Raw genomic sequence first — 11363 nt, forward strand, 5'->3', positions numbered from 1 at the left:
AGAGGTGATAAATAAAAGATGTGGAGGCAGACGGAGCTCAGACTCAGACTCAGACTCAGGACGGACACCGAAGCAGCTCTGACTCTTCTCTGCTTCTCCTCAGCTGCTCGTCGGCACCTCACACCTCTGATGGCTTCGGTCTGACACTGACACACATCCAACCGAGACGATCCGAACCGGAAGGGCCCGACATGGACTGACACCTTTTTCCCTCCAAACGCACGAGCGGACTCTAACCATGTTGTGATCGTTCACCTGTCGCATCATCACCATCACCTGAATGATCTCATGTTCGGCCGGAACCATCGGAATCGGACCCGCAGCCACGGAGCGTCACACTCAGCCAGTGAGGACGGTTCTTATTGTTACTGTAATGTGAACCGGAGCGTGGGGTTCGACCCGCTTCGTGGTCCCGGGTGTCGGGAGGAGCGTGGGGTTCGACCCGCTTCGTGGTCCCGGGTGTCGGGAGGAGCGTGGGGTTCGACCCGCTTCGTGGTCCCGGGTGTCGGGAGGAGCGTGGGGTTCGACCCGCTTCGTGGTCCCGGGTGTCGGGAGGAGCGTGGGACTTCCAGGTTCACGTTGTATCTCCTGTTTCTCACAGATTAGGAAACTGTCCGGAAGCTTTATCTCGGGTTTGGTCTCGGGTTTGAATCTCTGTCAGTCGGACCTGATTCTGTGTTTTATTTCTCGGTGTGACAGGTCCCGACATGTCTCATCCGGGACAAACACCGAGATGCAGAAGGGACAGACACAAGCGTCGGTGCTCGTCTGATAAATAAAAGTCTGAATAAATAAGAGCATCTTACAAACAGGTCCGAGGAGCGTGACACCGAGTGGAGTAAATCACTTCTCACTTTAAATCTAAAATCTAATTTCTTCTTTTAGTTGAGGAGAAAATTAAAGGTCTCGTGTTTATTGTATTTATTTATTTGTATTAGTTTTCTAATGATCTGTTAAAATGTCAGAAACCGTGTTTGTGGTGAAAATCACATTGTTATTATTACTAATTCACGTCTGATTGGTCCGAGTCGTTTTCTTCTCCACGAGAAACTCGTCGTTTTCTACTTTACGTTAAATTTCCTCCGTAACCGAGGCTCTCGTGACTGTCCGCCACGCACGCGCCTATACGTGTGTATGCGCGCGCCTGCTCGTGCTGTTTACAAACACAGGTCTCGTGGTCCTGACGCGGACTCGCGGCTGCCCCCCAGCGGCCGGGGGGTGGATGTAGGTCGGTCGGTCAAACTGAACAGGGGTAAAAACAATGAGGCTAAAATTAGACAGACGAGTTTCGGAGGCCATTTTATTCACGTAAATACCTGTTTTTCTGTAGTTGTTTACATATTTTGTTTTAGTGTAATTCAGCTATTATTTTATATTATTAGCTGTTGGTGTTTTTTATTTGTGTTGATATAAATTCAGTTTCATGTATATTAATGTAGAGATGTTTACACTTATTTTATTTATCTATTGATCTGCTTATTGTTTTTCTAATAAATTGTTTGGTGAAAAATGTAGACATCTTGCTGAGCTGCAGGTTACATCCTGAGAGAAATTTATCTTGAAAACGACTGAAGCAATTAAATGATTGTGAAAATATATTCTACTTCTACCTAATCAATAGTCATTTCACCTCTATGCACAACATGTGTGTCGGACACTTATGTGATGCAGCCGTATTCTGTCTATTGCACACTTGTAACAATATATTTACACATGTGCTGGGATGTTTTCCATGTGCGATTTAGGCAAACAGTGAAATGGCCCGAGCAGAGACCATTGAGAGCGTGGGGGAAACCGGAGGAGGAGGAAACAGCCCTCTTCCACATCACAACATCTGCCGCATGGAGGTGCCTCGCCCCCTCCACACCTGGCCCGGCCTGCTCACCGCCAACACCATCACCACTGGTTCTGGCACTGGCCCTGGTGCCATACACCTCCACCACCACCATCTGCATCCTTTGCACCCTCTCCATCTGCCGTACCCGCTTCCTGATCAGACGCACCAGCAACTTCCTGCGTTGTCGCCATCATCAGCACCTCCTCCTTTGCAGCTCTGCAACCGGAGGGAGGAGAGGGATGGAGGAGCTGTAAAGCCCAGTGCCTTGTCAGGAGAGGAGTCAGGTAAGATATCCGTTCACTTGTCCACAGCAACAATACAGTGCTTATCTTACAGATTACAATTTAGGTGTTGCATTCATGTGGGAGAGTCCTCCCCTTGCTCACACCTACAGGAGTTCTGTATCAGAGCACATTAATTATCCTTTAACCTTGATGTATGGTCAGTGCTGCCAGGTCCAGTGCTGCAGCTGCACATTCACTGGATCACAGCAGCAGTGGATGCAGGTTCTGATGGAAATGAATAAAAGGTCAGATGCGACTGAGCTGTAAAGACCACCCCCCTTTAGTAAACATTGAAGTTAACAGGAGAGTATCGGTCTGTGTGTGTGTGCTGCGTCCCGGGCTGTATTTCCATGACGCCAGGCGGTTTGGGCGGAGCTGATGGAGGCCAGGTGGAGGTGGAGGTATGAGCCGTCACTCATGTGACTCTTCTGTTGTAGCAGGCGCGTGCGTCATGAAGCTACACAGAACTCAGTCGGCTCAAATGAGAGATTCATTGAAAGGGAAACTTATTTAATAGTCTCTGCTATTGTTTGATTTAATCCTGTGACAAATTGTGTGTGAGTTGTTGATTTATGACTTGACACAGTTGTGTTCTGTCGCAGTCACAGTCAGTGGGAGATTCTGCTGCAAGTGAATTATTTCAGTGATTAATTTGGGCTGTTGTGATCATTCAGTCAGTGAAGAGGGAGACACCTTTACACCCACGTGATGGATCCAGTCAGTTAAAGAATTGTTCCTGGAAACTGTAGAAAGTGAAATTCAAGTGGCAGCAGTTAAAAGAAAGGAAGGTTTACATCTGACAGTGAGCCACAGTTAAGTGACAGATTTGTTGGAATGTAAACAGACCATTTCCTCCCTCCTCCCTCCTCCTCCCCCTCCTCCCTCCTCCCCCTCCTCCTCTTCCTCTCAGCTGCAGGTCAGCTGAGCGTCAGACATGTTCAGACTTGTCCTCTGTAGTCTGGCTGCAGTAAAGAATCAGTGAGCAACACTTCCTCCTGCTCTGAGCGCCTCAGCCCGGCAGCAACAAAGTCACGTCAAGACACATTTATATTTATAAAGCTGAATGTTATAAATCTGCTTCGAGGGTTTTAGTCATCTGTCATCGAGATTAAAGCAAAAGACGAATAAACACAACACGATAGGATTATAGTGTGGATAGTCAGCATTACACTGTAAATAGTAAAGATTAATCAATTAATAAGATTGTATCTGTATAGCTCATATTCATAAATCCTAACAAGGTGCAACAAAAACTCAGAGAGTCGCGAGGGAGGGATCCCTCTCAATATGATCTGGGAGGATGATCAGTAACCTGCAGGTGTTGCCAACAAGTCAGTCGCTTATAATCAGTTTGTCACCAACAGTAAATCAGGTCATTCAGTCAGGACGCAGATTTCTCAGGGAGCTCATTCTGTGAGGTAGTTAAGTTTGTGAAGTGAAAAGTCCGTTTGTCAGACTTTAAGCTCGTTACTGGGGTTAATCAGTCGCTGTGCTCGTCACTCAGTCCAACAGTTAGTTACTGAGGGAGTCAGGAAGTTAATTATGCTCTTAATCCTGTTAAATCATTCAGCAATAAATCCCACTGATAGAGATTCACGGGGCCTAAGGGGTCAAAATATTCTGATACAGATATATTGCATGATACATGTTTGTTATTATGACAAAGGAAAGGAAGTGAAGGTTGAAATTTAACCATCAACTTTATTATGAATAACTCTAAATCTTTACTGCATTGTTTATTCTGTATCAGCAAATATAAACGCAGATACTGATATGTCTGTGATATCGGCAAATCTTATTGGCCAACAGATAAATCGCTTGGACTGTACTGATGAACAATTTCACAGAATAAGTCAGTGTAAATAATATAAATGATCATGACAAATAATACAAACAAACTTGATAGTTAATCTGATTTACCCGACAACCAAACCAGCCTGTGTCTGTCTCTCTCTCTCTCTCTCTCTCTCTCTCTCTCTCTCTCTCTCTCTCTCTCTCTCTCTGTCTCTCTCTCTCTCTCTCTCTCTCTCTCTCTCTCTCTCTCTCTCTCTCTCTCTCTCTCTCTCTCTCTCTCTCTCTCTCTCTCTCTCTCTCTCTTCTCTCGTCTCGTCAGCCTCAGGTTCATCCCCTGCCCCGCCCGTTTCCTTCATTCCATCCTATCACAGCACGACCCCCCGGTCTGTCGGCCAATCGCATTGAGACGTCTCCAGGAGTGCTGCCTTACAGTTACCTTGGCAACAGGCCAGGGTTTTCCCGTTTGTTATTTTTCTCCTAGCGCTCTCTCTTTTCCGTCTCTCTCGCTCTGTCTAGTCACCTGCATCTTTAAAGGATCAGTTGTAATCCTCCTAGCAAAGTGCTGTCGTTGCCAGGGGTGCCAGTTTCTGTGGCAACTAGGGTTGTGGTTGCCGTAGGCGATCGTCTCTGTGCCAGTGGTCGAGAGCTGGGATTGTATGAAGTAAAAAAGCAAACTGGGGCCCAAAGGTGTTTCATAGAACTGGGTACTAAAAGAGAAGTGGTATCAAAAGGACACTATGAAATTTCATGTCATATAATTTATGACACTCAACTAGTTGAAGAAAAAAATAACTAAATAATAAGTAAATTATCAAAAATAAAATAAATCCTTAATACTGTCATAGTAATGATATAAAATAAAAAATTTAAAGATTCATAAAATCATTTTTATCTCTTTTAGTGTCTGTGACTGGACAGAAGTTACAGGTATCTGTCTGTAAACAAAAACACAAACACACAACAAACCTAAACGCACACACAAACATACAGTACCTCTCAATACCAGACTTATTAAGCAGATTAAAAGATTACTCTCCCAAGTTCCATTGAGAGGAAAATAAATCACCGTCAAACCTTCAGACTCCTTAAGGAATGTGTGTGTACGTGTGTGTGTACGTGTGTGTGTACGTGTGTGTGCGTGCGAATTAGGCCAGTGGAATAAACAACCCCACTGGGAACCACTATTTTGTTATGTTTTTAAGGTCAACGATCAAGTTTAATTGTAGGAATTTATAAATAAAATATCAAGCGTTCACTTCATTAGTTTTGTGTTCTCACTGCATCAGAGTTAAAAGTCACTGCCTCTGTTTTAAGTGAGCAAAATACAGAATATTTGAGTCCATATTATCTGCCTGTGTATCTCTGTACGTTCCCTGTGAAGTCACGTGGAAGCTGGTGAGACTGAGGACGTCTGGGAAGTGTGTGTCTGGTGTGTTTGCTCATTAAATGTGTCTCTGTTGCTTGGCAGCCTGGTCTGTGTAGTTTGCCCTGTGTTACTATGTGTGCATAGGGACCCCCACACCCACCCACCCTAACTTGAACTGTCTACATTGTGTAAGGAGGCAATTAATGTACACTGCTTGTTGAGAATCAATTAAGCATAACCAGAGGCTCTGTGTAACCAATGCAGCGCCTCTGTCTCTTCATACATGAACATTTCTGCTCAAGAGAGACACAAAAGAGAGCATGAGGAAGAACGATGGTAAAAAAGAATATGAGGGAGAAGAATATACTTTGTATTTTCTATATTATAAATTCTATATCTTTCCTCCTGCAGACGCTGACATAGAGGAACACCAGAGGGCTTCCAGCCAGCAGGGGCCTCTGCCTGACCTGCTGCCCAGGAACGAGCCCCCATCCTGGTCTGCACCGTACCACAGGGATCCCAGGAGAGAGGCGGAGCAGGAGCTGGAGGTCAGGAGAGTGGCCAGTCAGCTGAGAGCCATCGGAGATCAATACAACGCCACAGTCCTCCGCAGAGCGGTAAGCCACAAACCATTATTGTAGAGAAATTAATATGACGACTTACACTGACCTGAAATAAAGAATAAAGTGATAATGATAAAAAAAGAAGTGACGTTACACAAATAGACAATTAACTACAGACGTCCAGAAAGTAGCAAAATAAACGTTGCATTATTAAGAGATACACTGTATAAGACAGCAGTGCAACGAGAACCAAATGTGCAAAGGTGGACTGTAAACATTGAACTACTAATTATGACCAGAGGACGTTAGTGCAGTGCTGCACAGATGCTGGTCATTTTTAGTGTTGTCCCCTCACCCAGACTGAACTGTGGATGTGTGTGTCCAATGTTTACTGTGTCCTTGAACACAGCACAGTCACATGGATTGTCACTCACACACACACACACACACACACACACACACACACACATACACACATACAGACTCTTATCATCTTGTCTGACCAGTGTGTTCTCGCATGGACGGACACGTGAGATGTGTGTGTAGGAGTGTGTGTGTGTGTGTGGCAGTCTTGAAGACAGATCAATATTAGAATGTGTGAGAGAGTGAATCCATATCATCTGTTAGTCATTCATTCTCTTCATTCCTTCATTCATTTCTTTTTCTGTTTGTTTTATTTCTTACTCTCTCCACATAAATGGCAGAATGCACATACGTCTTTATCCTTTCTTCCCTCCCTCCTTCTCTTATTTCCTTTACACCACTCCATCGCTCTTTCTGCCTTTTCTTACCGTTATCATCAGACTCAATAACTGTGCTGTAGTTTTTAATGAAACGCATGATGCCAATTTTACAAATTAAATGAAACGACGGCCTTTCCTCTCTGCAGAGGTCTATTTTATTTTGTTGTCATTTCTTTATCTTTCCCTCCTTCCCTCCTTCCTCCCTCCTTCCCTTCCTCTACGCTCAAGATCGCGTGAGGAGTTGGCAGCACTCCCCTCCCCTCCCACCCCACCCCACCCCCACACAGACACACACACACTCCACCCCTCGACTCTCTCTCCCCACCATCCCGCCTTATGCACATAAACAAAGATGACGTCACCTACCCATGGCTCTCACTCTGACATGGACTACACACACACACACACACACACACACACACACACAGCAGTCCCTTTGCAGACAAGTGTAGCAGTTTTTTTAGGATTGCAGCCTTCAATGAACTGTCTTCTGTCCTGTGTATTTGTTTGTTTGTGTGTCTGTGTGTGCATGTGTGTGCATGTGTGTGTACATGAGGAAGACAGACAGACTGTATTTTCGAGGGAAAATCGTGCGTGTGTGTGTTGTTTACAACCGATTCAAGCCAAAAAGCACAATCGGACACTTTTTCCAAACGAGCAGTTTGAAACAAAAGGAACGAGGGAAGGAACAAGTGAGAAACTGAGAGACGGAGGGATGGAGATTCAACTGTAAGGAAAGAGGGAAGGAGGGAAGGAGAAGGTTAACCACAGGCACGGGAGGTTCAGGCAGTTCAGAGTAGCATCTCCAACACAGACACACACTTGTTTATCCTCTTGTTCGAGCTGTGCTGAGGGATCGACATGTCGTCTCTCTTTCTCTCCACCACGTCCTCCTCATCACTCCCCCATTACATCATGTTATTTTGAACGTTTACTTCTCCGTCTTTATGAGACCTTGAATAATCAGCCTCAGGAGTATTTCTCTTTCCACCCAGATGCTTATTGTTGAGACTTGACACGTCTCCACTTCCTCCCACTAAACAGAAATGAAGCCAAAATATCGCGTCTCCGATGACGTCATTTGGAGCTGGAGTTTGTACAGTTGCGATTAGGGGGTGGGGCCATGGCATCAAGGTCCTGCCTGTACACGTGCTCGACCAATCGTGATATAGTCTCAGCTGTCAATCTGTCAAACTTGAACATACATCAGTGTGATCTGAACGACCGAAAATGACCGAAAACATGTACTGGTCCATGTCCCGTCTGCTAACATGACCTACTCTGCAGCCAGCCACCAGGGGGCGATCGAGATGCTTCGGCTTCACTTTTGGGAACTGTTATGTCGTCCATCTTTATGATGTGATTTATTCTGTTATGTTGTTTCTCAGTCATTAAACACCACTTTTGTTTTTCTCTCTCACAGCACGCTGCCCCCCACTGGCAGGACTGGAGAGACGCGTGCCGAGGACTCTTCAACTTCATCACCCAGACGCTGAGCACCCTCTACAGGCTCACGTAGGTAACCGTGTCCCCTGCAACCACCGGTTCTCATGGTGACTTTTTTACATTCAGGACTCGAACACTGGCCCGTCGCTCGTGAGGAGAAATATCTGTTTGCCGCACCGTTGTTCATTTGAACCTCGAGGACAAAACGCAAACTGAAATCAAACATGTTCTTGAACAAAGACTTTGTGAGAATGGGCTGGAGGTGTTTTCTCAGCCTGTGGAAACTGGACCCTGCCTGTCTGTCTGAACGATGGTCCGTCCGTCAGTCAGTCTGCTGGTTCGGACTGCAGCTGATGGACTGACGCTCACTTTTCTACGTGTATATTTTGTAAAATCAATTTGTTTTCACTGTGTTTGTCCACATCTGGGGGTCCGATGTTTATGTAGCAGGCGAGACTCCAGTATGTGTGTGAGTCAGTGTGTGTTTGTGTGTGCGCACATGACAGACCTGGGTCGAACACATGGAAAGAGTCTGATGAGGTAAATTAGAAAGTGGGATATTAAAGGAGACATATGATGATTTTTCAGGGTTTCTTTCCCCTTGTGTGTTATACAGGTTTTTTTTTAAGTTCTGCAAAGATAAAAAAAACTCAAAGCTTCTCTCCCCCAAAGGAAAAACCTGAAACACATCGTCACTGGTCCAGAACATACTTTGCATCATCGTGATGTCATATGACATTTACATAATGCACGCCTGGTGGCTAATCTGTCACGCCCCCTAAAAACGAGCGCTGAGGACGACATTTCCTTCACACGCTTGAAGAAGATGGCCAATCACAAAAACTAAACTAAAACCAGTTGTTTCGGACAGAGGCTGATTAGAGCAGCTGTAGCTTTTCAAGTAAAAGCCCAAATTAACATTATGAATCTGAGTATGATCATAATATGTCTCCTTTAATAAATGACCTGGTTCTGAAGTGAAGGTCTTCATCTTCTTCAGAAGCTTTTTTTCATTTAAAGTTTAAAACCCCCCCCATTTTGCTGGAGGATGTTTCACGTTTGTCCGAACAGACGATTTCTCTTCTTTCCAGTGATTCTGTTAAATTTTCTGTTCATCATCATAAGCTCTTGTTTGAGTTGGTTAAAACTAATTCAGAGAATCATCACAGACATGATTCGACCCTCACCTCGTGTGTGCATGTTACTGTTGTGTCTTTATTCTGCCCCCATTCTTACAAACTGTGAAACTGGAAGCTGTAGTTTCATCGCAGGGAAACGTCGGGTGTTATTTGACTGTGGATCCAAGCACAGAGTGAATCTCTCTCCCAATCTGAAACTGCTTCATACGAAGTGCCTTCATGCTCAGAGCTCGACTGAGGCCTCGTGTCCAACACCAGGACAATCAGCTACACACACACACACACACACACACACACACATAACATCTACACACACACACACACACACATATACAATCTTGAAGTGCTTTGTTTTCAGTCACTTAACTCAAGTGTCATTTGCATTACATTCAAATGTTCCAGCCTCTGCATGGTTTAAGGTCATTTCAGGACAGAAAGGCTTAATCCCTATGCACACACACACACACACACACACACAGACACACACACAGACACACACACACACGCACACACACACACACACACACACTGGGAACTGCCACTGTACATTTCTCCACACCAATCATTCTGCCAGTGTTGGGAGCTGGCAGGGTTTCACTCGCCTGTGTCGACAGTGTTTATAGTTACTTGATCGTATGTAAATATTTTTTTTTTGGACGATGAATCTGAGTAATCTGAACATTTTTGGCGGACTTTAAAAAAAAAGTACTTATCTAAGCGAGAGTTCACTGTGTTTGTTGGACATCTTTTAGTTTTTCTGAGCGGCCGTTGGCAACAGCAGAGCGAGTCTGAATTTAAATCCAGTGGATTTGAGATGGTTTTCCAAGAGTTAAAGCAAATTATATGATTTGGATCTTTTGATTGTTGAAAAGTATTTGATGATGTTTATAAAAATGACCCCTTTCAGTTATGTGATTATTTTCTTTGTAGTTGGGAGGAAATGTAAATTGCTCGTATTAAGAGCGTAATTTATTTTGAAAAGTAGCCTTTCTGTAGCTTGTTTTTTGTTTTGGTTCCTTGGTTTTTCATTTTTTTTATGTATTACATTATTTATTTTTTCTTACATTCCTGATCAAAACTATGAATTAAGCTGTACTTGCGTTGTAACTGTTAAGACAGAGCCGGGAGTTAAAGGTGTCAATGTCTTCAGCGAAAGACAATATATCATTTTCATTTCAAATGTTATCAGCTTAAGGAATTGTGATTTCAAACGGTACTATCAGCATAACAGAAGGACGCAGAACTGCAAGTGAGGTGTTGTCCTTCAATGTGTTGAGATCAGATGGAAAATACTAAAACTCCCTTTAAAGCACAAAGAAGAGATTCGGCCTCACAGACCGTTAAACAGCTTCACCTGCCTGAAACTTCAACCAGGTGTTTCTAATGTGAATTTAATTCTGAACCTGTGAAGGCCTGTGTGATTTCGGACAGCGGCAGTATGACTGGTGCCGCACATGCTAAAAATACTACTACTACTAATAATGCACTGTAACATAGCTTAATCTAAAAAGAGCCCACTTAACGGAGTATTTGACCTGCTAAACTTAAAATGCCTCAAAAACTCAACAGGGAGTCGATTGGAGGTTTTGGCGAAAGGAGTTTCGTCAGGTTTTATTTTGCCATATTCGATATGTTTGATAGAATAACTCATTAGATTCTCCATAAGTCCACCTGTAAGTAAAGGAAGGACTTCAACCTGCAGCACTTTGCAGTTGCTCTTCCTCCTGGTTGTTTTTCTCGTGAGAGTGCACTTCCTGGTTCATCGTGCCCCGCCCCCTACCAACGGCGCTCAGTGTCAGTCACATGCAGTTTGTGTTTTGCTGATTTTCAACTGTTTTCTATTGTAAAATTTCTACATGAATTTTGTACTTTTTTCTTTTTTTATACAATAAAGTTAAGGAGAAATATATTCACCTGTTTTGTGTCATTATTATCATCGCTATGTGTTTATTATTAAAGTTGTAATATTTTATCTTTTGTGGTGACCCAGTGTTCAGCCTGTTCCTTCAGTTTCCACCAGTGATCTCTTTCTGAGACGCAACACAGAACAGCAACACTTTACTGAAATGTGGTTCTAGCAGATGTTTACAGATGTTGGTGGCTGTGGGGGCGGAGCAACAGCCCCCTGGCCATGCATGTCAGTGGAGGGACAGATCCAGCTGTGGTCTCCATCACATCTGGAGAGCACCGG

The 11363-nt window shown here is 44.0% G+C and overlaps 1 protein-coding gene across 1 annotated transcript; it reads left to right on the top strand.

Moving 5' to 3' along the window:
* LOC118106685 lies at positions 1 to 10965 on the top strand. Its single transcript, XM_035155404.2, has 4 exons — positions 1 to 346; positions 1746 to 2121; positions 5693 to 5898; positions 8011 to 10965. The coding sequence occupies exons 1-4, from the start codon at positions 281 to 283 to the stop codon at positions 8104 to 8106; spliced, it is 744 nt and encodes a 247-aa protein (XP_035011295.1). The 5' UTR covers positions 1 to 280; the 3' UTR covers positions 8107 to 10965.
* The last annotated feature ends 398 nt before the right edge of the window (positions 10966 to 11363 follow it).

The sequence above is a fragment of the Hippoglossus stenolepis genome, chromosome 4 (assembly GCF_022539355.2).
Source record: "Hippoglossus stenolepis isolate QCI-W04-F060 chromosome 4, HSTE1.2, whole genome shotgun sequence".
Taxonomy (NCBI): domain Eukaryota; kingdom Metazoa; phylum Chordata; class Actinopteri; order Pleuronectiformes; family Pleuronectidae; genus Hippoglossus; species Hippoglossus stenolepis.

Excerpts from the sequence above, each read along its gene's own strand:
- LOC118106685 (XM_035155404.2), top strand. The coding sequence starts at position 281 with ATGATCTCATGTTCGGCCGGAACCATCGGAATCGGACCCGCAGCCACG. Across the intron at positions 2,122-5,692 it reads CTTGTCAGGAGAGGAGTCAG|ACGCTGACATAGAGGAACAC; the intron begins GTAAGATATCCG and ends TTCCTCCTGCAG. Across the intron at positions 5,899-8,010 it reads CCACAGTCCTCCGCAGAGCG|CACGCTGCCCCCCACTGGCA; the intron begins GTAAGCCACAAA and ends TCTCTCTCACAG.